Raw genomic sequence first — 24,914 nt, 5'->3', positions numbered from 1 at the left:
GTGGGATGCCGAGGACTCCAGGTTGGTCTGACAGCCGGCCCACCACCACAAAGCAAGAAAGTGGGATGCCGAGGACTCCAGGTTGGTCTGACAGCCGGCCCACCACCACAAAGCAAGAAAGTGGGATGCCGAGGACTCCAGGTTGGTCTGACAGCCGGCCCACCACCACAAAGCAAGAAAGTGGGATGCCGAGGACTCCAGGTTGGTCTGACAGCCGGCCCACCACCACAAAGCAAGAAAGTGGGATGCCGAGGACTCCAGGTTGGTCTGACAGCCGGCCCACCACCACAAAGCAAGAAAGTGGGATGCCGAGGACTCCAGGTTGGTCTGACAGCCGGCCCACCACCACAAAGCAAGAAAGTGGGATGCCGAGGACTCCAGGTTGGTCTGACAGCCGGCCCACCACCACAAAGCAAGAAAGTGGGATGCCGAGGACTCCAGGTTGGTCTGACAGCCGGCCCACCACCACAAAGCAAGAAAGTGGGATGCCGAGGACTCCAGGTTGGTCTGACAGCCGGCCCACCACCACAAAGCAAGAAAGTGGGATGCCGAGGACTCCAGGTTGGTCTGACAGCCGGCCCACCACCACAAAGCAAGAAAGTGGGATGCCGAGGACTCCAGATTGGTCTGAGAGCCAGAGCTCTGCAGACACGTTCAGTTGCGTCTATGCAACATCAGCCTGCGTCGTGTCTAAAACGCATCAAAAAAAGCCTGCGTTGTGTCTAAAACTCATCAAAAAAAAAAAAAGCACAACCAAATTAGATGCCAAGATCTAAAATTCAGGATATTTTCCTTAAAAACTCAAATTTCCAGCTTCTTATGGAAAGTCAGAAGACCTGGCCGCACTGAACCCATGTTCACGTGGCAACAATTGGCTGGAACTGGGTGATAGCTGCCCCTTTGGTTAACCACAGTCCCCACTACTCCCTAGAGTCTTCCCAACACGGAGCCCATGGCCACTCTGTGCACTGTTCTTCTTATAAGGAGGTCAAAAGGAAAGTGACACGTTTCTTGTCTCACACCTAACCCACTTCACACCACCATGTCACCCATTTGGTCCCTGGGAGGATCTGAGTTCACAGGCCTCACAAGAGAAGCAAAGCTGTCAATGGAGAATCGTCACTTTGTGAGCCTCTGCCAGGACAAATCCCCAAGCAGGTTCACCATCCCAGGGTAAACCCTTCCCTCGTCCATTCTCCCACCTCCCCAGGACTAGTCTCCGGAGCCCAGAAGTCTGGACAGTGGGTGCTGAGGTCATCACAGAGCAAAGATGGCTGTCCAGGCTGATTCAAGGTCCTCAGGGAAGGAATGCCAAATGCACTTGACCCAAGAACACACACCAATGCCAAATGCAACTGCTGGGCTCAGGCCAGCTGGAAATTCTCTCCATTTCTATGAGCGAAGTAGGAGTCTGCTCCCTGCCAGAGGTGGGCCCAAGGCCACTGGAGTCTCAGAGGGACCAGTTGAGCTGCCCCGAGCCCCGGAGGTCACCAAGCTAGAAGGCCTTAGAAATGCAGTTACTTGTGGACATCATCATCAGCTGTAGCTCTCTAGTGCTCTGATAATGACGACAGTAACATCAGTAGGTACCGTGCATTGGTCACTTCATATGTGGCAGGCACTGTGCTAAGTAATTGCAGGTAGTCCCTGGCCTACGATGTACTTGAGTTACGATGCATTGCACTTAAAATTGTCCTTTTTCTTTTTTGTACGTCATTGGGAATCAAGAGGGACCAGTCCCTGGAGAAGGATATCATGCTTGGTAAAGCAGAGGGTCAGCGAAAAATGGGAAGACCCTCAACAAGACAGACTGACACAGTGGCTGCAGCAATGGGCTCAAACAAAGCAATAATTGTGAGGATGGCGCAGGATCAGGCAGTGTTTCGTTCTATTGTACATAGGGTTGCTATGAGTCGGAACCAACTCGACGGCACCTAACAACAACAACATCCTCAGTAATACACACTACATACAACGTTGTAGCGCGTCATTTGCTGATGTTATCATTTTCAGATGTTTAATCACAGATGTTCAAATTTATGATTTACTGCTCAAAATGCTGCTGTTTTGAAATGAAAAGCAAAAAAAGAAATACTCGACTTACATCAGAACCAACTTACAATGGAATCATTGGAACGGAACCCTGTCATGAGTTGGAGACCACCTGTAGTCTTAATTCGTGTAAATGACACACAATAAAGTGCCCAGGCCTTACGTGAAGAACTCGATGAATTTATTCATGTCTTTACATCTGTGTAACTGCCACCCAGATCAAGCCGTAGAACATTCCATCACCCCAAAGGCTCCCTCAGGCCTCTTCCCAGCCCTGGCCATCTTCTCAAGAGCTAACCATTATTCTGACTTCTCTTACCATGGATTAGTTTTGCCTATTTTTGAACTTCATATAAATGGAATCGACCAGAATATATTCTTGTGTCAGCCTCTTTCACACAACATCATGTTTCTGCGATTCATCCATGCTGCTATGAATAGCAGGTCATTCTTTTTCAGTGCGGTGAAGTATACCAACGCACGAATAAACAACAATTTACTGCTGATGGACTCTGGGTTGTTTCCAGTTTGCAGTATTATATACAAAGTTGCTGTAAACATTTGTGTTCAAGTCTTTATGTGGACATGTTTTCCTTTCTCTTGGGTAATTACCTAGGATTAGAATTGCTGGGATACAAGGTAAATGTATGTTCAACTTTAGAAACTGCCCAACTATCTTCCAAAGTGGCTGTACTTTTTCGCATTTCCATCAGCAATGGACAAGAGTTTCAGCTGCTCCACATCCTTGCCAACACTTGGTATCGTCAGTCTTTTTCATTTAGCCATTCCAGCGGACGTAAAGTTCACATTCCTGCCTCATCTATTCCTCACAGTAACTCTTTGGAGGTGGACACCAGCTGCAGTGGATGAAAGATGGGCACAAATGCTTTAAATTTCCCCCATGAAGAAGTGGGGTCTATATTCTCTCCCCTTAAATCTGGGAGTCCTATGTGACTTGACTTGACCAATAAAATATAACAGAAGGGACACACTGTCAATTTCCACATCCAGGCCTCAAGATACTTGGCAGCTTCTACTTCATGTATTTCAGACTGTTTGCACTAGGGGAGGTGACTGCCATGCCATGAGGAAGCCCAGGCTAGATAGGTGAAGAGGCTGCATGGAAAGAGACTTATGCCAACCAGTCCCCACCTAGAGCAGCTACCCTAGTCCAGGCACTAGGCAAGTGAGGGAAGGAGCCAAGGAAAGCATTTCTGCACCAGTGGGGGCCACGTGGCTCAGACACATGGCCTCAGATGAGCAGTCCCAGTCACCTCCAGCAATCAAGTCATCCCAGAAGAGACCCCAGATAATGGAGAGCAGAGAAAAGCTGTTCTCTCTGTGCCCTCGCCCTTGATTCACATAATAAATTGGCTGCTGGTTTAGACCACTAAATTTTTAAGCGGTTTGACGTAGCAATAGATAATCAGAACCATTATCTCCATTTCACAGAGGAGAAAATAAAGATTTAAAGACGTAACACGATGTGCCCAAGGTCCCACAGTGGGAAGATCAGAGCTTGAACTATCAACAATTAGCATTGTCTAAGTTCCCTGGGTGGCCAAATGGTTAAGTGTTTGACTACCAGCCAAAAGGGTGGTGGTTCGAACCCACCTGGAGGCACCTCTGAAGAAAGCCCTGGAGATCTGCTTCCCAAAGATCACGGTCCTGAAAACCCTATGGAGCGGTTCTACTCTGCACACAGGGGGTCACCGTGAGTTGGAAATGATTCAACAGCAACCAATAACAACGAGGTCAAAAGGTCCCAGGCCCAGGGTAGTGAATGAATTTCAGTCAGACAGTGACCAAGGGCCAGCTGATGGAGGAATTAATGCACCGGACAGGAAGCTGGACTTCATGTCTAATAACTGGATTTTATCAGAAACGAAGCAGCTTCTTTCTGAACTACACGGCACAGAGCCTGGCTTCTCTCAGGCCTCTAACGTGATCAAGCAGCGCTTCCGAAGGCTGAGGCAGTGACCCTGCAGACAGTGGTCCATGATGTGACATTACCCTGGAGGCCTCCACGCATCCCTAGCTCGAGTTTGAAAACAGCTAGAAAGAGAAAAGACGCCCCCACGCCTTTTCTTGGTTCCCTGGATAACTGGATGTCCCTCTCTGAGTTACGGAGCCCATGACACAAGACATACCAGGTAAGACAAGCATCAACTGTTGGGTCAGAGGGAGGTCCCAGAGCATAGATGGCATCTGTACCTAGCATCTGTTAGGGACTGAACTATGCCCTCCAAAATACGTGTTGTAAATCATAACCCCTTTACCTGTGGTTATAATCCCATTTGAGAATGGTTTTCTTCATGTTAATGGGGCAGTATTAGTGCAGGGTGTGTCTTAAATCAATTTTTTTTTTTTCTGAGATATAAGAAGAACAGACTGAGCAAGCAATGAAGGAAGCAAGCACTGATGAGGGAAGACAGATGCCACATCACATGAGATCTTCAAGAAACAAAGGGACAGAAGCTGAAAAGAGTCAAGGACCTTCCCCCCGAGCCAACAGAGAGAGAAAGCCTTCCCCTAGAGCTGGCACCTTGAACTCGGACTTCCAGCCTCCTAAACTGTGACAAAATTAATTTCTGTTCATTAAAGCCACCTACTTGTGGTATTTCTATTATCGCAGCACTGGATAACCAAGACAGCATCGTTGCAGGGACTGCAAAACTCAAGACGCCAGTGGGGGCCACAGAGCACCAGACATGAGCAGAGCAGACTGGGTACATCTTAGCAACGTAGACACACTTCATTTGTACAGTAAACACACTGAAAATGTCTTCACTTCCACAAGGAAGCATGTTCTCTTCCATTTCTTGAAAGGCGGGGCCCTCTTGGTCTGGCTTTATTTTCCCACTCTCAGCAGGGCCACAAGTAAAGTGAAATAGATTCTCCCGTAAGCAGGGATGGTGACAATCTGGAGAGACACACACCTGTCCACAAGGGGTGGCTACTAGGTAGGTCTAGCTGATGCTTGCCAGGTATTTTTCCAGAAACGTCCAGCATATCTGCAAGGCAGGGTTGGGCCCTTGGGTCACCTGTGTGTGACCTAAGCATTATTCTTTACATAATGCATCTCCAGGCTTTAAATTGGGAGAACTGTCCTAATACTGCCTGTGACACAAGCACAGGCCTCTTGCCATGGGAAGCTTTGAAGTTTTCAAGGGAGGGACAGCATGGGCCTGTCTCCAGCCTATCCAAGCTGATTCCTACTTCTAGTTCTCCTCTCAGCTGGATGGTGGGTCTGCTTCACAGAACGTCCACCTGGGTGATGTGACTGGGACTTGAGAACCAAGATGTTCCTGGGGTCACTAGCCCATGCAATCTTCCAAACCTCCTTTCCTTGCCTTGTGCTCCATCGTTCTCCACGTGGAGCCCAGGAACACCACACCCTCAGTTCTCCTCGTCTTTGCACAGGCCAGTCCCTCTGCCTGGATGCCCTCCCTCCCCATCTGTTGAACTCTTTCTGTCCCTCCTTCAAGCCCCAAATTCCTTACCCCCGCTCTTAGAAACTGTCATGGATTGAATTATGTGCCCCCATAAAATCCATGTATCAACTTGGCTGGGTCATGATGGCCAGTATTGTGTGGTTGTCCTCCATTTTGTGATTGTAATTTTATGTTAAAGAGGACTAGGGTGGAACTGTAACACCCGTACCCACATCACATCCCTCATCCAATGTAAAGGGAATTTCCCTGGGGTGTGGCCTGCACTACCTTTTATCTCTCAAGAGATAAAAAGGAAAGCGGGGGGTGGGGGGGGGCGGGGAGGAGGAGAATGTCATACCACCAAGAAATCAGTAAGGGGAGCAGACTGTGTCCTTTGGACCTGGGGTTCCTGTGCAGAGGAGCTCCTAGACCAAGACTAATGACCTGGACCTTCCTCCAGAGCCAACAGAGAAAGCCTTCCCCTGGACCTGATGCCCTGAATTTGGACTTGTAACCTACCAGACTGTGAGAAAATAAATTTCTCTTTGTTAAAGCAATCCAGGTGTGGTATTTCTGTTACGGCAGCACTAGATGACTAAGACAGAAGCCTTCCCAATTTCCCAGGCAGAATTTAACACCTCTGCTCAGGAATTGCTTTGCGCTTGAGTACGCCCTCATGACTGCACTGGGTGACAACTGCTTGTCTCCCCCAGTAGACTGGGGGTCCAGTGAGGACAGAGATGGATCTGACCCTCTACACCCTCAAGTTCACCTAGTCATGGAAACAGGCCCAAAGTTTGGTGATGAAGAAAAGACTAGCCAGCTCATTAAAAGCCTATTTTGTTACTCAGCTCCCACCTGGACCTACATCTGAACTCAAAACTTGGCTCTCAAGAGTGAAAAACCACATAGGTTCTCTTGGGAACAGTTCTAGGTTGTTTACTTCTGTCCCCAGAGGCTGACACATGGACTGGCACAGGGCAGGCACTTACATGTCTAATGAATAAATGGGGATAACATGGTGGCCACCATGATGGGTTGCTTCTAGGGAAAAAGAGATGAGGAATGAGCATACTTTGTACCAAAGCAGGTGTTCAACAAATGTCTGGGGCTGTTATTTTTGCTCCCTTGGACTCTCACAAATGCCTCTCAGGTACCAGATCCTCGGCTTCACAAATGCAGAAACTGAACTACTGTATCCAACTGGGTAAGTTTCTGCCCTCCAGGGAAAGGCAGAACCTGGTCACAATATGGAGCTCTACCCCTTGGGCATCCAGGCAGAAGGAGGCCCAAACCAAATTGTTGGTTTGCTTTAATAAGCTTGGAAACGTCCATAAAATTCCATTTCTGCCCCTAGGGAACCTATATCCAACTAGCAATAATCCTGAAAAAGTAAGACTCTAGACGAGACTTCTAGAGAATCTGGGGTGGAAACCATGTCTTCTAGGCCTAAGGCATTGTCTTTCATCTTCTTCCCTACCTAGCCAAGGAGATTTAACCCAACAAAGCAGGGTAGGAGGCAAAAGCTGAGAGAGCAACAGGATTCAGGAAGGAACTGGATGCCCAACCCCACCACAGGCTACAGTCCGGCAAGAGGCTCCTCCTAGGCCTCACAGGCCTGAAGCCATTTCCTGGCTGTCTCCATGTTTGCACTGCGAACTGCGCAGAGCCAGAGGAAAGTTAAATATAGTCTTAGCATCCCCGCTGAAGGGCTCCCTGCATTGGTGCCCGAGAGTGCCACCTTGTGGCTCACTCCTGGCTCCTCTGTGGAATAAAAACCATCTTGAGGGAAGGACGTTATCAAGATGGCCGCCTCAGGAAACACTTGGGGTTGAGAGAGAGAGAGTGTGTGTGTGTGTGTGTGAGAGAGAGAGAGAGAGGGTGTGTGTACATGGTTTTTCCTGCTGCCCCACTCCTTCTGGTTGCTAAGTCACTACCAAAATGGCTTCCCCAGAAAACTAGGGGAAGGGCCTGAAGTCTGGGCTGGGCCTAATCCACACCTCACAGCAGACACTCACCATGTCAGTCAGGCTGCAAAACTCTTCCAGCCTGAGGAGCATCCCTTCGATAGCCTCCTCCACCACCTTCGCCTGAAAAGAGACAATATCCTGGAGATTAGCAAGTGGTTTCCAGGGAGACAAACGCCCCGTCATTTTTTTTTTTAAGTGTAAAATCTTAGGATTATGTGCCCAGTTCCTTCTAGACCTCCTTCCCCTTTTCAAAAGCTCTGCAGTGTCACTTGAAATAGCAATAAAGTGACAACAATCTTGATGCCCATCAACAGAGGGCTGGGTAAAGCCACTGAGGAACATCCCTCTACACAGCTTTCAAAAAAGATGGGATCAATTTTTAAGCACTGATGGAAAATAACAAAGCTACCCCTTACTGTCCCCATTACAGATGAGAAAACAGGACAGAGAGGTGAGGTAAGTTGCTCAAGGTCACACAGCTAACCAGTGGTAGAACCAGGATTCTAACGTAGGTCTTGAGTCCACAGCCTCAAGGCCTGCTCTAATAAACACTGTGAAATGCCCCCTGAAAAACCACAGAGAAAAAGCAAGCTACAGAATATGTAGACTATAAACCTATCTTTATAACAACAACAAAAATGTATGTAGATCAACAGACAAAGGCCTGGACTAATATGTACCAAACTGTTAATAGCTAGGAGACATAACTCCAACATCTGTCACTTTGTTGTACTGAGGTGGCTTGCTTGTTGCTATGATGCTGGAAACTATGCCACTGGTATTTCGAATACTAGCTAGGTTGCTCATGGTGGACAGCTTTCAGCAGAGCTTCCAGGCTATGACAAACTAAGAATAAAGGTCTTGTGATCTACTTCCAAAAATTAGCCAATGCAAACCCTGTGAATCACAACAGAATGTTGTCCAATATAGTGCTGGAAGATGAGCCCCCTAGATTGGAAGGCACTAACTACACAGTAGCCACAACAATGAACTCAAACATACCAAGGATCATAAAGATGGCGCAGAACCAAGCAACGTTTCATTCTGTTATACGTAAGGTTGCCGTGAGTCGGAGTCAACTCGACAGCAACTATCAACATTGTTGTTTATCTTGAAATTCAGATTTAAATGGCCATCTTGTAGTTTACGCAACAACCCTGGTAATGGTGCTCACTAAGCTCAGGGAGCCCTGGTGGTGCTAGGCTGTTAACTCGAAGGTTGGCGGTTCAAACCCACCCAGCAGCTCTGCAGGAGAAAGATCTGGCAATCTGCTCCTGTAAAGATTACATCCTAGGAAACCCTAAGGAGCAGTTCTACTCTGTCTCATGGGGTTGCTTTGGGTCAGAATCAACTTGACGGTACAAACAGCATCAATAACTAAGCCCAGAGGGGTAGGAACTGGGGAGTGGGGTCTGACAAGGGAGATGTGAATGTTGTGTGTTACTTGTAGACTCAAGTAACACTCAAAAGCTACCAGAACCAGGCAGTCACATATTGTAGACTTTTGTACACTCAAAAGCTATCACAACCAGGCAGTCACATAAAATGAGTGGCACGGGCCAGTGGGGCTTGTGGTGATCTGGAAAGACCCTGAGGTTCTAGAGTGGCCAGCCACCACCAGCCATCAGGAAATATAGGCCCAGGGTTGCCAGATCTTTCCATCTTTCAAGAGAAGCCAGAAATTCTAATTTTACGGAAAAGTCCCAATTTTTAAATATTGGCACAAATTAAAAAAAAAAAAATGTTAGCACTCCATGGGCCAAAGAAAACGTGAGTGAAAGGATCTGCCAGTTCACAGCCCCTGCTTACACATGTGTGAAAATTAGCTTGAATTTTTATCCCCTCAAGTATGTGCTACTTTCTTGATTTATAAAACACCAGTCTTTTTTTTTTTTTTAATTACCAGGGCACCACGTACAATCTGAACCACTTTCTCTAGTGTTCCCAGGCCAAATCATTCCGCTCCAGGGAGGCGTTCCCAGACATTTCTGGGCAAGCCTTGTGCCTTCCCCCTGCACCTGAAGGCTCCCCTCACCGCCCACTCGTCCCAGGAGAAATGTTTACACAGACCCCGTACCTGCTGCCTCCAGCTCGAGCCGTCACTACCACAACAGAATAAACGACTGCGCAAAAGACATCTTGCTGGCTGGAGTATAAATAGTACTGAGGGCAATTTTAAACTCTGGAACCTGCACCTCACAGCTGGAGCTATTTCTGCACCTATTTCTGTGGAGACTTGATGGAGACGAGGGCCCTGGTGGAGGGAGGACTGGGGAACACACAGGAAGTCCCCCCCACCCCAAAAGTAAAATGGTGGTACAAAATGTGATTACTGCACTAAGAGAAAAGGAGAGCGGGGGAAGGGGAAGGAAGGCTGGTCGCTCCTTCTGATCCCAAGGAAAGCAAAAGAGAGAGGAAAGGTAATGGAGGCCTCCTAGGAAAACAGGTGTCGAAGGCTCGCTTAGGGAGGCCAAGCCTTCAGGGGAGACAAAATTCCACAATCCTGCCGGATGGGAAGTCTCCTTCCCAAGACATTTATAACGCTCTTTGCTTGTAGGAAATGCATCTCAACCTCTACTGAGTCGTGGGTATGTTCAGAAAGGAAGTCCATCTGTTCTGGGTTCAAATCCCATCTTCCCTTTTACTAGCCATCTGACTTTGAATCCAGTGGTTTAACTTCTGTACTTCTGGCTCGCCCGTGACGGGAACCACCACACCCATGTGGCAGGGTGCTATGAAGTTAAACCAAGGAAATAAATGCAGCTAAGTCACTCAGCAGAGTGCTGACACACAGTAGGTGCGTAGTAAGTGGTTGCTTTATGTACCTCTCTCAGGAGATAATAACACAAACAGTGGGTAAACATTATATATGGACTCCACCACCGTCTGACGGTTTGTTGTACTGGGGCAGCTTCTGTGTTGCTATGATGCTGAAAGCTACGCTACTGGTATTTCAAATACCAGCAGGGCCATCCATGGAGGACAGATTTCAGTGGAGCTTCCAGACTAAGACAGGCTAGGAAAAAAGGCCTGGCAATCTAATTCCAAAAAAATTAACCAATAAACACCCTATGGGTCACAACAGAATATTGTCTGATACAGTGCTGGAAGATGAGCGCTCCAGGTAGGAAGGTATTTCACAACATCTGCAACAATGGACTCAAACATATGAACGATCAGGAAGATGGTGCAGGACTGGGCAATGTATCATTCTGTTACCTATAAAGTCACCTAGTGTGGTAGCCACCTCAGCTCCAGCTGGTTGTACCAGGTGAGAATGTACCAAACCTGCTTTGTTCAAGACAAACAGTAACACCGATATTTATGTAAATCCCCATCCGGTCAGAGCTGACTCAGCGGTAACTAGTAACAACAACGTGGATTATCTCACTTGATTCTTACAAGAACCCTATACAGGTAGGTGCTATAATCTCTCCCCTTTGTTTATGTATTACTAAACAGGAGAATCAGAGAGGTTAAGTCACTTGCTCAAGGCCACACAGCTAATAAATAACAAAGTCAGAATTTGACCCTGAACAATCTGATTTTAGAGCCAAATTCATAACCTCTGAGACACTCTTTGGGGAAAAATGTGCCCCCTTTATTGCTGCCTGTCAGCTGTGGTCGCTCTTCCCACCCCCTCCCCAGGTACCTAGGGCAGTGCCCAAGAGCTGGAGGCTGTGAAGAACGCATCTGCTAACTGGTCAGCTACAGGAGGAACAAGTCCAGCACGTTTCTAACAACAGGAAAGAGCTCAGATTAGCCACCCCGCCATGCCCACAAATCACTCACAGGACAATTTTCTCTCGAGCTAATCCCCTAAGTGGCCTCAGAGAGGAGAGTCCTACAGGCTGCAGCCCACATGCCTTTTAAACCAGCCCATAAGCAACATGAAAGCCTCTTGGTTCTTTGCAACTCTCTGGCATAAATTATTCCAATCCCAAGGGGAAGGAGGCAAACGGCTCACTTTAAGTGACATTCAGGGAACGACCGGCCAAGATGGCGAGTGGACATTTTTTAACATGTAAATCACGGCGCCGCTCTCTCCTTCCACATTCCCTCTTCTCCCTAAGTGCTGCTCCAAGCTTCCCAACTGGGCATACCAAAAAGCTGACAAGGGCACAAAACAACACAGAAAGATCCTCCATCGCATGGTTTCCTCCAACCTAACAAGCGTAAACACCACGGTCCAGCTGCTCAGGCCGCACACCATGGAGCATCTGGACGCCTCCCTTTCTCAGCACCCCTTCCCCCAATCCAATCTGCCAGCAAACCCTCTCGGTTCCATCTTTAAAACGTCTCTCTGATCCAACCACTCTTCTCCGTCTCTGTCACCACCACCCTGGTTCAAGGTGTTGTCATCTCTCGCTGGGACTAGTACAGCAGCCACCTCAGCTCCAGCTGGTTGTGCCAGGTGAGACTGTACTAAACCTGCTTTGTTCAAGACAAACAGTAACACAGATATTTATGTAAATCCTCCCAATTCCAAAATGTTCAAAACTAATCTAAAACTTCTTAGAACACTATGAGGGCCAAAAGGAGCCCTGGCGGTACGATGGTTAAGAGCGCCACTCCTAACTGAAAGGTTGGCAGTTCAAACTCACCCAGCAGCTCTGAGGGAGAAAGACCTGGCAATCTGCTCCCGGAAAGATTACAGCCTAGAAAGCCCTATGGAGCAGTCCTGCACTGTCATATGTGGTCACTATGAGTCGGAATCTGCTCAATGGCATCTGACAACAACATGAGGACCAAACAAAACATGACTGCCAGCTGAAAGTGGCCAGTAGACTGCTAGTCTACCAGGGTCTTTAAAACACAAACATGCACTGTTCACGACAGGCAAATCTATAGAGATGGACAGCAGATTAGTGGTTGCCTAGGGCTGGGGGGCGGGGGGCTTCAGGGGTGACGGCTATGGGGTGTGGGCTTCTTTTCAGGGCGAAGAAAATGTTCTAACATTGATTGTGGTGATAGGTGCACAACTCCATGAATATACTACACGCTATTGAATTGTACACTTTAAACGGGTAAATTATATCATACATGAATTATAGCTCAATAAAACTGTTAAAACACACACATTATACACACACACGAACAAAAACACTCGGGAATCCTTCTAGAATCCACAAGACCCATTCAGTCCAGCCCAGGAACTGGGGCCCCTTAAAACTTGTACCTTTTGTTACAACATTTTTGAAGAGAAGCCAGATATTTGGACTTTTATGTGAAAGCTCCTACTTTTTAAAAGTTGTCAACTCTGTAGCATTTTTTTTTTTTTTTTTAATCAAATCTCCGTGCCAGCAGGCGGACACTCACTTGCAGCCACATGGAGCCCAGGGCCAGTTTCTCGGCCCTACAGCCAGCTTCCTCCAGTCAGGCAGGGCCAGGGTCAGTGAGTACATGATGGGAGCGAAATGAAAACAGGCCTGGGACCTCCCTGTACCCAGGGCATGCCATCAGGAATGTCGCCACTTCTCTGAAAGAGTCCATGGTGGCTCCTTCAGATGACAGCCAAAATAAAGCTCTTTCCACGTCTGTGCTGACCCTCCCACCAGCTTAACCAGGAGGCAGAAGAAGCAGCCTCAACTCTGTGGGGTGGATGAAGGGGAGGAAAGGAAGACAGGAAGACCCTGCGCTGGGCCAAGCCACCAACGAAGGGCCGTGATGAGTAAATTAAGGGACTCTCTGAATAGCCCCAGGTTTGAGATGGAAACCAGGAAGGGCCTCGCAGCTTACAGGATAACCCGCTTCCCAAGCAGGGGGCACAGGACCTCCTTCCTCCCAGGTCCCAGAAGCTGGACCAACAGAGCTCCCATCCTCCTCCCGAGACAAACCATTGACCTTGAGACTCAAATGTCCAGAAAGGGCTGACCACTCCACTCTAACTCACTCTAACCCTGACTTCCAAGAAGGCCAATTTGGCATCAGCAACCAAAATGTAAAATGCATATAACCTGCAGAATGTAATCCACGTCACCGAATCGTACATGTAGAAATTGTTGAGTTGGTGTGTGTTCTGCTGTGTGTATTTTCAACAAATAAATTACTTTTCTAGTGCACCTACCCTTGGACCCAGTAATTCCCCTCTTAGGTATTTATCCTACAGACACATTGTACAACTGCAAAATGAAGCACGTAGAGATACACATCACAGTGTACTTTGTGACAGTAAACAGTTCCACGTAACCTAAGTGTCCATCACTAGGGGAATGGCTACAAGAATTTAATTCAGGCAAAGAAATTCTGTTTAGCCGCTAAAAATAACTGGGTAGCTCTACACACAGGCGTATGGAACGATCTCCAATATATACCCGTTGCCGTCAAGTCAATTCCAACTCACAGTGACCCTACAGGATGGGGGAGAACTGCTCCATAGGGTTTCCAAGGAGTGGCTGGTGGATTCCAACTGCCGACCTTCCGGTTAGCAGCCATGCTCTTAACCACTGAGCCACCAGGGCTCCTTCCAATATACAGCAAGTGAAAAAAGCATGGGGAGGCAATGGATGGCATGTGAGGATATATACCTGCCATACCTATCTGGAAGGAGACAAAAGAAACCCAGGTAGCCTTGGTGGAGGGACCCAGGGGCTGAGGAACCGGGGTAGGAGGAAGCTCACTCATCACTCTCTGGACGCTGGGGCCTTCTGAATTTTGTAATACGTGCATATACTGCTGTTGATGTTAGCTGCTGCTGAGTGGCCGCTGGCTCATGGTGACTCCCTTGCACAACAGAACCAGATGCTGCCTGATCCTGCACCATCCCCATGATCAGTCGTGGATTGAACTGTCATGATGCATAGGGTTTTCACTGGCTGATTTTCAGAAGTAGATTGCCAAGACTTTCTTCCTAGTCCATCTTAGCTGGAAGCTCCACTGAAACCTGTTTAGCATCAGTCTTAGTTATCTAGTTCTACTATAACAGAAATACCACAAATGGAAGGCTTCAACAAAGAGAAATGTATTCTCTCACAGTCTAGTAAGCCAGAAGCCCAAATCAGGGCGTCAGCTCCAGCTGAAGCCTTTCTCTCTCTGTCGGCTCTGGGAGAAAGGTCCTTGTCATCAATCTTCTCCTGGTCTAGGAACTTCTCCACGCAGGGACTCCAGGTCCAAAGGGTATGCTATTCTCCTGGCTCTTGTTTCTTGGTGGTCTGAAGTCTCTCTGCTCACTGCTCTCTTTAGTATCTCAAAAGAGATTGGTTTCAATACTCAATACATGGAAGGTCAGCTCAACTGGACCGGACCAAGAGCAAAGAAGTTTCCAGGATAAAATGAATGCTTCAAAGGTCAGCAGAGCAATGGTGGGGGTTTGGGGACCATGGTTTAAGGGGACTTCTAAGTCAATTGGCAAAATAATTCTATTATGAAAACATTCTGCATCCCACTTTGAAATGTGGCGTCTGGGGTCTTAAATGCTAACAAGCGGCCATCTAAGATGCATCAATTGGTCTCAACCCACCTGGAGCAAAGGAGAATGAAGAACACCAAGGTCACACGATAACTAAGAGCCCAAGAGACAGAAAGGGCCACATGAACCAGAGACCTACATCATCCTGAGACCAGAAGAACTAGTTGGTGCCCGGCCACAATCGATGACTGCCCTGACAGGGAGCACAACAGAGAACCCCTGAGGGAGCAGGAGATAAGTGGGATGCAGACCCCAAATTCTCATAAAAAGACCATACTTAATGGTCTGACTGAGACTAGAGGAATCATTCCCGAAGACAACTCATCAGACATGAAAGGGACTGGACAGTGGGTAGGAGAGAGATGCTGATCAGGTGGACACTTGAGACTGTGTTGGCATCTCCTGTCTGGAGGGGGGATGGGAGGATAGAGAGTTGGAAGCTGGCAAAATTGTCACGAAAGAAGAGACTGGAAGGGCTGACTCACTAGGGGGAGAGCAAGTGGGAGAACGGAGTAAGATGTATATAAACTTATATGTGACAGTCTGACTTGATTTGTAAACGTTCGCTTGAAGCTCAATAAAAGTTAATAAAAAAAAAGAGATTGGCTTAATCTAATCTTGTAGACTGAGTCTTGCCTCATTAACGTAACTGCCCCTAATCCCATATCATTAACATCATAGAGACAGAACTTGTAACACACAGGAAAATCACATCAGGTCACAAAATGGTGGACAATCACACAACACTGGGAACCATGGACTGGCCGAGTTGACACACATTTTTGGGGGACACAATTCAATCCATGCCAGCATCACAGCAACACAAGAGCCTCTACTGACAGATGGGTGGTGGCTACACATGAGGTGCATCAACCCCCCTTGTGTATATATGATGTATTTTTAAAACTAAACTTATTTTTTAAAAATAAAACCAGCTCATTTACTTTAAAAGAACCATAGGCCAAATTGCCCTCACGGCTGCACAAAAGGAATAATTTCAGATCCCAAGACAGCTAAAGAGAGCTGGTGACTCATTTGGAGCGAGTGTTCAACAACTGTGTGTTTTGCAAACCCAAAGTTGGAATCCATGGCTAGTCTGATGCCCACAGATGCAGAAAGTAAAATTTGGGATCTTCATTCACCACCAATGAAGGGCTGACGTTGCCCACTTCCAAATACTGCATATCACCGCTCTGCGTGTCTGCCGCTCACCCGCCTTCCCTCTTGCTCACTTCCCCAGCGCCTGGCCTGGGGTCTACATCTAGAACCTGCTCAGTTAACATCGATAGAATGAATGAAGAATTGATAGCTAATGGTTCCCAACCACTTGCAATGGGCCAAACGCTGCACTAAGTACTTCCTGGGAATCACCTCGTCGACCCCACAAGCACCATGAGATGAGGCACTGAGTAGGAACGTGAGCTCAGAGCCAAGACTTGAACCCACGTCCTCCCACCACCCAGCCTGCCCAGGGGCAGGGAGGCTGGGGGCCCAAATGTCTGCAAAGGATGTTGTTCCCACTAATACTGTGTTACTTAGTACCAGGAGCTGTGGACAGAAGAGGTCCCTCCTGCTGCTTGGAAGCAAGGCCCTGCAGAGCCTGGGGAAGGTCCCTTTTGTGCACAGACAGGCTGGGCCACGTTGACCAGGTCCAGGCCAGCTGTGGGAATCACCTGAGGAATGCTGAAAAGTCTAGCTCTCCAAGGCGGGCCTTCCTTCACGGTCCCACTGTGATCAGCTCTCCCAACAATCAAACCCGGTCACCTCCAGGCTTAAAACTCCCCCAACAGAGCTCTTTAAAGTGTGAAGCCCAGATGCTCCACACCAATTACATCAAAATGTCCAGGGGTGGGAGCCAGGATGTTTATTTTTTTTCAAAGATCCCTAGTTGACTCCGACGTTTGACAAGGTTTAGGAACCATGCCCTATATCAGAGGTTCTTAACCTCACCCCCACCCTGAGATCAATTTAATGTAATGCCTTGTTTATATAGACAGGAGCTCCTAGGTGGTGCAAACAGTTAACAAGCTTGGCTGGTAACTGAAAGGTTGGAGGTTAGAGCCTACCCAGAGGCACCTTGGAAAAAATGCCTGGCAATCTACTTCCAAAAACTAGATTAAAAACTCTATGGAGGGGGACCTTACACCACCAAGAAAGCAGCACCAGGAGCAGAGCGCGTCCTTTGGACACAGGGTCCCTGCACCTGAGAAGCTCCTTGACCAGGGGAAGACTGAGGACAAGGGCCTTCCTCCAGAGTTGACAGAAGAGAGAAAGCCTTCCCCTGGAGCTGACGCCCTGAGTTTGGACTCGTAACCTACTAGACTGTGAAAAAGTAAATTTCTCTTTGTTAAAGCAAAAAAAAAAAAACTATGGAACACAGTTCCACTGTGACACATATGGGGTCACCATAAGTTGTAATCAACTCGAGGGCAATTGGGTTTTTTTACGCATACATGAAAATATGTTTTTTTCTTTTTTTTGCCATTTTAAATTTGCTTATGGAAAATAGTAGCATGTGGTACACGGCGATATGCATCTTGCTGTTTTCACTTAGCGTTGTATGTTGGAGACTGCAGCAAATCAGCACGTTTGGAGCTGACTCACGATGCAGCTGAGAACTGTCCTCTGCTCAGGGCATCCGTTTGTTACCAGCCGAGCTGATGGGCACTGAGGTTGTCTCCGATCTTTGGAAACCTGTTTTAAAGCCTCTCGGTCGATGCTGCTGAGGGTTAGCCACACTGGAAACCCTCAGTTCCAGGCTGACCCTTACCCAAAGCACGACGGCCTGTGGTAAGAGGCTGTCCAAACCCCCGAGGATGGCATGTCTACTCCTGGGCAGTTCTGCGGTTAGAAGGTTAGAACTTCCTTCTGAGGAAGCTGCCCCTCTCCAGGAAGCCATCTTGACCCTGGCTCCTCACAATTCTAAAGGTTCTCGTTCAGGGAGCCCAGCCAGCACAGGCCTCATCCACTTGAACGGCCACAGCAGTCACTCTCAGGTCTCCCTGCTACCATGAGGGCCTTTCCAATTCATTCCCACACTGCAGCCATTGGGGGTCTCTAATCCACAGATTGGGTCACATCAGGCTCAGCCCTGCTCCCAGCTTCCACCCATGGCCCTTAGAATAAAATGGAGACTCCTCCTCATGGTGCCCAGTCCTGTCCCTATCCCCCTTGCTCATCAAGGTCCACCCCTCAGGCACATCCACTTCGACTTACCCTGTGGGCTGTCCCCATGCTGCTAGGCCTTTGCCCGGCTGGTTCCTTCCTATTCTCCTTGAAGAGTCCTTCAGGCACAAGGGTAAATGTTAATTGATACCAGTCTCAGTATGTGGGATACAAGAGGAGGAGTGGGGACTGTGGCAAACTGGGTCCACAACCTAGGGAACATGGACCTTGTAGTGTCTAGGTCTCCTCAGTCTCTCTCACAGCCCCTTAGGTGGCGACTTCACAGCATCTACCACCATTCTGTTACTCTTATCTGTTTGACCATGACTAGTTGGTTCATCTCCCCGGCTGCAACACCAGCTCCCAAGGATGAGCACTTGCCTCACTGCATGCTCAGGGCTAGGCATGCAGCAGGTTTGCTATAATGATTTGAGGAATAAATTAATACAGAGCTACATCTTTGAGACAGAGCAGACTATGCCCTGGGGCCTCCACCCACAGACTTCTACTCCAAAGGTCAAAAACTCCAATACCAACAGGGGCCCAGCAGGCAACAATGGTGGGACGCACGCTGGGGGCTTCCCACAGACCAGTGTCTGCAGATCGGATACAACAGAATATTCTTTGCTTCCACAAAGAAACCACCTCATTTTTCTCAAAAATTAAGGGCCACGTTTGGATAATTTCTGTTTTCCTACTTTTGTGAAGACACATGATTTAAAGAAATATTTCCCTTATGATGGTTACAGGAAGAAATCAAAGTTTAAAACAACGGTAAATGTTAACTGACAGCAGCCCCAGTGTGGGGGTGGCAACAGAGAAGAGTGAGGACTATGGCAAATCAGGGGGCCACAACCAGGAAAGACGGACCTAGCGGTACCAGACTGCCCACTTGTAAAAAGAAGCCAGAAACTCAGATCTTTCAGTGAAAATTCTCCATTTTAAAAACACTCCATGGATGGAACCAATCAGCTCTGAATGCTGGATCTGGCTTCTGGCTGCCCGTTTGCAACCTCTGACCTAGCCCATCTGTGGTTAAAAGTACCAGATGCTTTCTCAGCCACCACCCTCCGCTCACTCGGGTAAAGGCCCCTGCCTTCCACTCTGGGCGTCGGAAAGTGCTGGCTTCCTTCCCTCCCCTCCACCTAGGTCACTGACCCCTAGTCTATGGGCCAAACCTGTTCTGTATCCCAGTTCATGAACCAAGTGGAATTTGGCCAGGAATTCCCAGCTGGGTGGACACCGGTACCCAGGCATTGGGTAAGCCCCTGAGCTCACACCCTCATAAATCACACCCGGAGGCACACATCTCGCTCCCTGCCATCTTGAAGCAGCTTCCGGAGACCTCCTCTGAAACTGCCACAAAAGAAGAAGTAAAAGAGAAAAAAGAAACTAATTGAACAGAAAACCACAAAGGCACTGGAAAAAGTAAAATGCTCACCTGCCAACAGATCTCAACGTTCTGCCCCGTCCAACAGCTCCCTGGTCCTCTGGGATGCACGTGCAAAGTCCCGGGGCAGCTCTGCCTTCTCCCTAGCTATGTCTCCCACCCCTCCCTTTCAGCCTGCTGCTCTTCTCTGTATCCCAGGGAACACTCTGCTTCACCCCACCCCAGGGCCTTTGCAAGCATTCTTGCAAGCACTCTATGCCTGGTACAGCTTTCTCCTTCCACTGGCCCTGGCCAACTCCTACTCATGCTGTAGGGCTCAGCCTAAAATGCTGCTACCACCGGGATGCCCTCCCTGACCACACCAAGACAAGGCAGGGGTCCCTCTCTTATTCACCCTCCTGGGTCTCTGCACACTCCTGGGTGGTGAACACTCAGCCTCAGCTTTCTCTGAGATGCCTTCCGCACTCCCTGCCTCCCAAACACACACAATACTCAAACCCTGTGTTGCGTTCTCCGTGGCATTCATCACACTTTTGAAGTTTTATGTGCTTATGTATTTATTGTCTGTCGGCGCTGTGACAGCGAGACCTTGTGTGTCTCACTGACTTGGTGTCCCCAGCTCCAGGCAGGACCTGACACATAGTAATGGCTGGGTGTGTTGAACACAGCAGGCCCCACTTGCCTAGGAATTCCAGGACGCTCCAAGGGCTGGGCTCCCTAGACTGAGACACCTACTGCCCCATCCAATAAAAGCCCCCAGTGACCCTGGGAGAAGGGCCGATAGAGTCTGTTCCCCAGCCTGTTCCCAAACCAGACTTCCCTCTCCCCAGCTCATGTGCCCACCTGGAAACAGCATCGGGCCCTGCAGTCTGCCAAGGAATGAAGCTTTAAGGGGCGGCTGCTCGTGACTCTGCTCTGGAGCCGTTTCCGTTTCTTTTGGTAAACAAACTTCAGCAAGGGCTATAAGTGGGTTTATTGCTACATGGAGCTACAGGGAGTTGAGACTCTTCATTACGACCCTTACAAATGAGCGCGAGCCAACACATGTCTGAGTTAGAGAGCCCTGAGTGAGGAAATGAAGTTAATACATGCAGTTTCTCTGGAAGGCTGTCCCTAATAGAGACAAAATGGAGCTGGGGTTTGGCTGCTGGGCACAATGACATCTCAGGGCTGACAGCAATGGAAAGGAGGTAGAAAAATACCCAGGAGGCTTAAGCCAGTGAAAATATGAAAACCACCTAAATCCCCATCCCTGCTGTCGAGTTCATTCCGACTCATAACGACCCTATAGGATGGAGTAGAACTGCCCCATAGGGTTTCCAAGGAGCAGCTGGTGGATTCCAACGGCTGACCCTTTGGTTAGCAATCTAAGTTCTTAATCACTATGTCACCAGAGCTTCCCTGAACTATATAGTACATCTACAGATCTTCACTTGGAGTCCTTGGTTTAGTACAAACGGTTAACGTGCTCGGCTGCTAACAAAGGCTGGAGGTTCGATTACACCTAGAGGCACCTCGGCAGACTGGCCTGTTGATCTAGTTCCAAAAAATCTGCCACTGAAAACCCTATGGAGCACATTCTCCTGACACACATGGGTCGCCATTGGTTGAAATCGACTGGACAGTTCCTGGTTGATTGGTTTGGTTATGTCACTTATCCTGTTGGAGATTCGGTTTCCTCAGCTACAAAATGGGCACAACACCAAGTTACTGGGTCAGTGCCAGGATGCAATGACATCATCCACAAATAGCTCCGCACACTGTGGGTGCACAGAATGTGCTGAGGAAACAGTACTAATTATTTCTTTGTGGAATACTAAGAAGCCAGAGGACGACTTAGAGCTTCACTACCCCATACGGAAGCCACAAGTGACTGCTGTTATGGCTCTTAGGTGCCATAGAGCAGGTTCTGACTCATAACGACCTTATGCGTAACACAACGAAACACTGCCTGGTCCTAGCCAGCCTCCCAACTGTTGCTGTATTTGAGCCCACTGTTGCAGCCACTGTGTCAACCCCTTTCATTGAGGGTTGTCCTCTTTTTTGCTGACCCTCTACTTTACCAACCATGATGTCCCTCTCCAGGAACTGGTCCCTCCTGATAACATGTCCAAAGTATGTGAGACGAAGTCTTGCCATCGTCACTTCTAAAGAGCATGCTGGTTGTACTTCTTCCAAAACAGACTTGTTCGTTCTTCTGGCACTCCACAGTATATTCAATATTCTCCCCAGTCACCATAATTCAAAGGCAGCAATTCTTTTCCCGTTTTCCTTATCCACTGTCCAGCTTTCACATGCATACGAGGCGATTGAAAACACCATGGCTTGGGTCTGGGGCACCTTCAAAAACTATAAAGAGGTCTTTTGCAGCAGATCTGCCCTGGGCAATGTATCGTTAGATTTCCTGACTACTTATTACACGCCATTACTAAGTACTGAAAATGCGACTCACTCAAATTGAGACGTGCTGTAAGTTTAATGTCACAGGCCCAATTTTGAAAATTTAGTACAAAAAATGGAAAATCTTAACTTTTTTTTTTATCTTGATCAGATGTTGAAAGGACAACATTTTGGATGCCCTATGTTATTTTTTTTATGTTATTTTAACAATATTAAAATTAATTTCACCAATTTATCTTATATGGCTCCCAGAACACTTAAAATCACATAGGTGGCTCACTTTTGTGGCTTGAATTCTTTTCTATTGGTCAGTGCTCACAGCTACATTCCAGCATGGAAACGTCCACGCTATCTTTTAAAAACTGAGATATAATTCACATACCATAAAACTCACCCTCTTAACACGTTCCGTTCACTGGTTTTTAGTATATCCACAACGTTGTGCAAACATCACCCTGAGCTAATGCCAGAACGTTTTATGCCCCCCCCCCAAAAGAAGCCTGGTACCCATGAGCAGTCACTTCCCATTTGCCCATGCTATTTCGAGTAAAGAAAAGCAAGTTCCTGAACAGTATTACAGTATCAAGTGGAGTTTTGTAAAAAACAAAACAAAAATATGTGAATATGCATACCTACGTCTGTAAACGCATTTTCTACACGTCTGGAATGATGTACACCAAACTTTCACTGATGGTTATCTCTGAGAACAAGCACTGAGTGGGGGTGAAAAGGGAGAGGGTGTTCACCTTTTATTTTAAACACTTCCCTACCGTCTGGGGAAAGCCTTAGAGAGCATTCAGTGCTTTTGCAATTTAAAAATGGCATGCATTGAACTTCTGGTCCTAAATAACTCCCGGTGAACTTGGGTAAATGAGTAACTTGTTTACCGCACTGGTGACGGACTGGTTTCAGATAAAGACAGTCTAGTTTTAGATCCTCTTTAACATGATGCCTTTAAAATAGCAAGCACAGACAAGCTATTCCCTCTCCTAGCAACAGTGCACGGACCGAGGCCTCGGGCTGCCTTCCGAAGACGGAGCCTGCCCGCTCCTCCCGGCACCGTGCACACAGCTCAGAGGGCAGGGGCAAGACCAGGGCTCGACCTCCCCACAGGGCCTGGCCAGCACAGGGCAGCAGCTCCGAGCGCGCCCTGCCCGGCGCTGCGGGGGCCCGGCGGAAGCTGGGGGGCCCCGGGGTGGGGATGGGACTCGGGTCTGGGCCCTGGGGCCGCTCTCGGCTGGAGGAGGGGGCAGGCGCGAGCTGCCACGCATCTCTGGGTGGCGCCAGGCAGCCACCGCTTGGGAAAAGAGGGTACCCTGGTCCCCCCGCTCCGGGCCCGGAGCCCCAGCGCCGGCGCAGAGAATGCTTGCTGCTGAGAAGCCGAGGACGCCCATGTCCAGAGCGGACATGGCCAAGTTCAGGAGCGCCGGGGGCCGCACCATCCACGGCTTCCTGGGGACCCCCAGCCTCGAAACTCCCGGTCCTCCACCTCCTGTCCGGTCCCTACCTCGGCCCCCGGCTCGGGCGTCAGGAAGAGCGCGAGCTCGCGCACCCCGCTGCGCACCGGCTCCGGCCGGTCGGCGTCCAAGAGCAGCATCAGGAGGGCGCCGGGGTCCGGCCGGCGGAGGCTGCCCGGGAGCGGGTCGCAGCTGCCGGGCCTCGGAGCCCCGCCCCCGGCCTGCTGCATGCCCCCGGCCCGCCTGGCGGAGGCGGGGCAGGTGCGCACCAGCCGCTGCGGCGCCCCGAGCGCCTGACCGCGCGAACAGCTCCCCCTAGTGGCGCGCGGCGCGCACTACGCCCGGCCCGCACTACCCAGTAAACCGAGTAATTCGCAAACTCGCTGGCCAATTAGAACCACATGGGTTTCTTTTAAAAATTCCAAAGCGCAGACCACTCACAATCCGTGGGGCTGGGGCCTGGGCATCAATAATTTTTGAAATTCCCCAGGTGATTCCAACACACAGGAAAGTTTGAGAACCAGCGGTGCAGGCCACCCTTCCAAGAACCCCAGCCGTGCAGCGGTTTCTAACCCGCGCGGCACAAAAGAAGCCCCTGGGGAGCTTTTTAAAGGCCCAGAAGCCAGGCCACACCCTAGACCGATTAAATCAGAATCCCTGGGGTGGAGCTTGGACAAAAGTGTCTTTTAAAGCTCCAGGGGTGATTCTAATTCTCGAAGCTAGAGAACCTCTCTTCTAAAGGGTCTTTTTTTTTTTAAGCCCAAAAAACTCCACGCCCAAGGCACATCCTACTAAAGCATCTAGTTTGTGCCAGGCGAGAGCCTGGGAAATTAGGAAAACCACGTGTGGAGGTTCTCTTCCTCCCAGCCGCAGCTTCTACCGCGTGGGTTCCACTCGTAGCAGCCTGTCTTTAGAGCCCTAAGTTTGACCCCCAGGCCCTAGGAGGCTTACTTAGACCCTTTAGAGGCCCCAAGGCTGAAGAGAGTGAGTTAAAACCCAAAATCCATTGTCGACGAGTCGATTCCGACACACATCGACCCTATAGGACAGAGTAGAACTGCCCCCATAGGGTTTCCAAGGCTGTAAAGCTTTAGGGAAGTAGACGGCCACATCTGTCTCCTGAGGAGCAGGCGGGTGGGTTTGAACCTCCCGGTTAGCAGCCTAGCGCTTTAACCATTGCTCCACGAGGGCTCCTTACAGAGCGGGACGCGACTCCAAAATCAGTGCTAATGAAAAAGTACAAAAAAAAAAAAAAAAAAAGGTAAGTCGATATAGAGAAACCTAGAGTTCTGATTTTTCAAGTGTTAAGTTTATTTGTTCGTTTTTTAATGAGGTGGGGGTAGGGTTGCCAGCTTTAGCAAATAAAAATAAAGGACGCCCTACATCCTGCTCCCCATTAAATTGGAATTTTTTTTATCTGAAATCCACATTTAACAGGATGGCTATATTTTCTTTGGCAGCCTCAGGTAGGGGGTTGTGCCATCTGCCTTTTAGGTAACCCATCACTGTGCAATACCCACTTCCACGTCTGCCCACCCCACTGCTAACTTCCCGGCATCTCCCTCCCACACACTCAGGCCCTCAGGCCAGAGTCATTTTCTGGAAGATTCTTGGCAAAGACATAAGACGTAGGTGCTT

At 48.8% G+C, this 24,914-nt stretch overlaps 1 protein-coding gene across 2 annotated transcripts in view; it reads right to left on the bottom strand.

Annotated features, from left to right (window-relative positions):
* BCAS4 (breast carcinoma amplified sequence 4) overlaps positions 1-23,506 on the bottom strand; it is a 61,645-nt gene extending 38,139 nt beyond the window's left edge. For both annotated transcript variants that reach the window (XM_010599432.3, XM_003419929.4), the window contains exons 1-2: positions 23,327-23,506; positions 7,505-7,576 (exon numbers count right to left, since the gene is read on the bottom strand). In XM_010599432.3, the coding sequence (XP_010597734.1) occupies positions 7,505-7,576; positions 23,327-23,506 (252 nt within the window). The remainder of the gene's footprint in view (positions 1-7,504; positions 7,577-23,326) is intronic.
* Between the last annotated feature and the right edge of the window lie 1,408 nt (positions 23,507-24,914).

The sequence above is a fragment of the Loxodonta africana genome, chromosome 24 (assembly GCF_030014295.1).
Source record: "Loxodonta africana isolate mLoxAfr1 chromosome 24, mLoxAfr1.hap2, whole genome shotgun sequence".
Lineage (NCBI taxonomy): Eukaryota > Metazoa > Chordata > Mammalia > Proboscidea > Elephantidae > Loxodonta > Loxodonta africana.
This window is presented reverse-complemented; position numbering and strand designations above follow the sequence as displayed.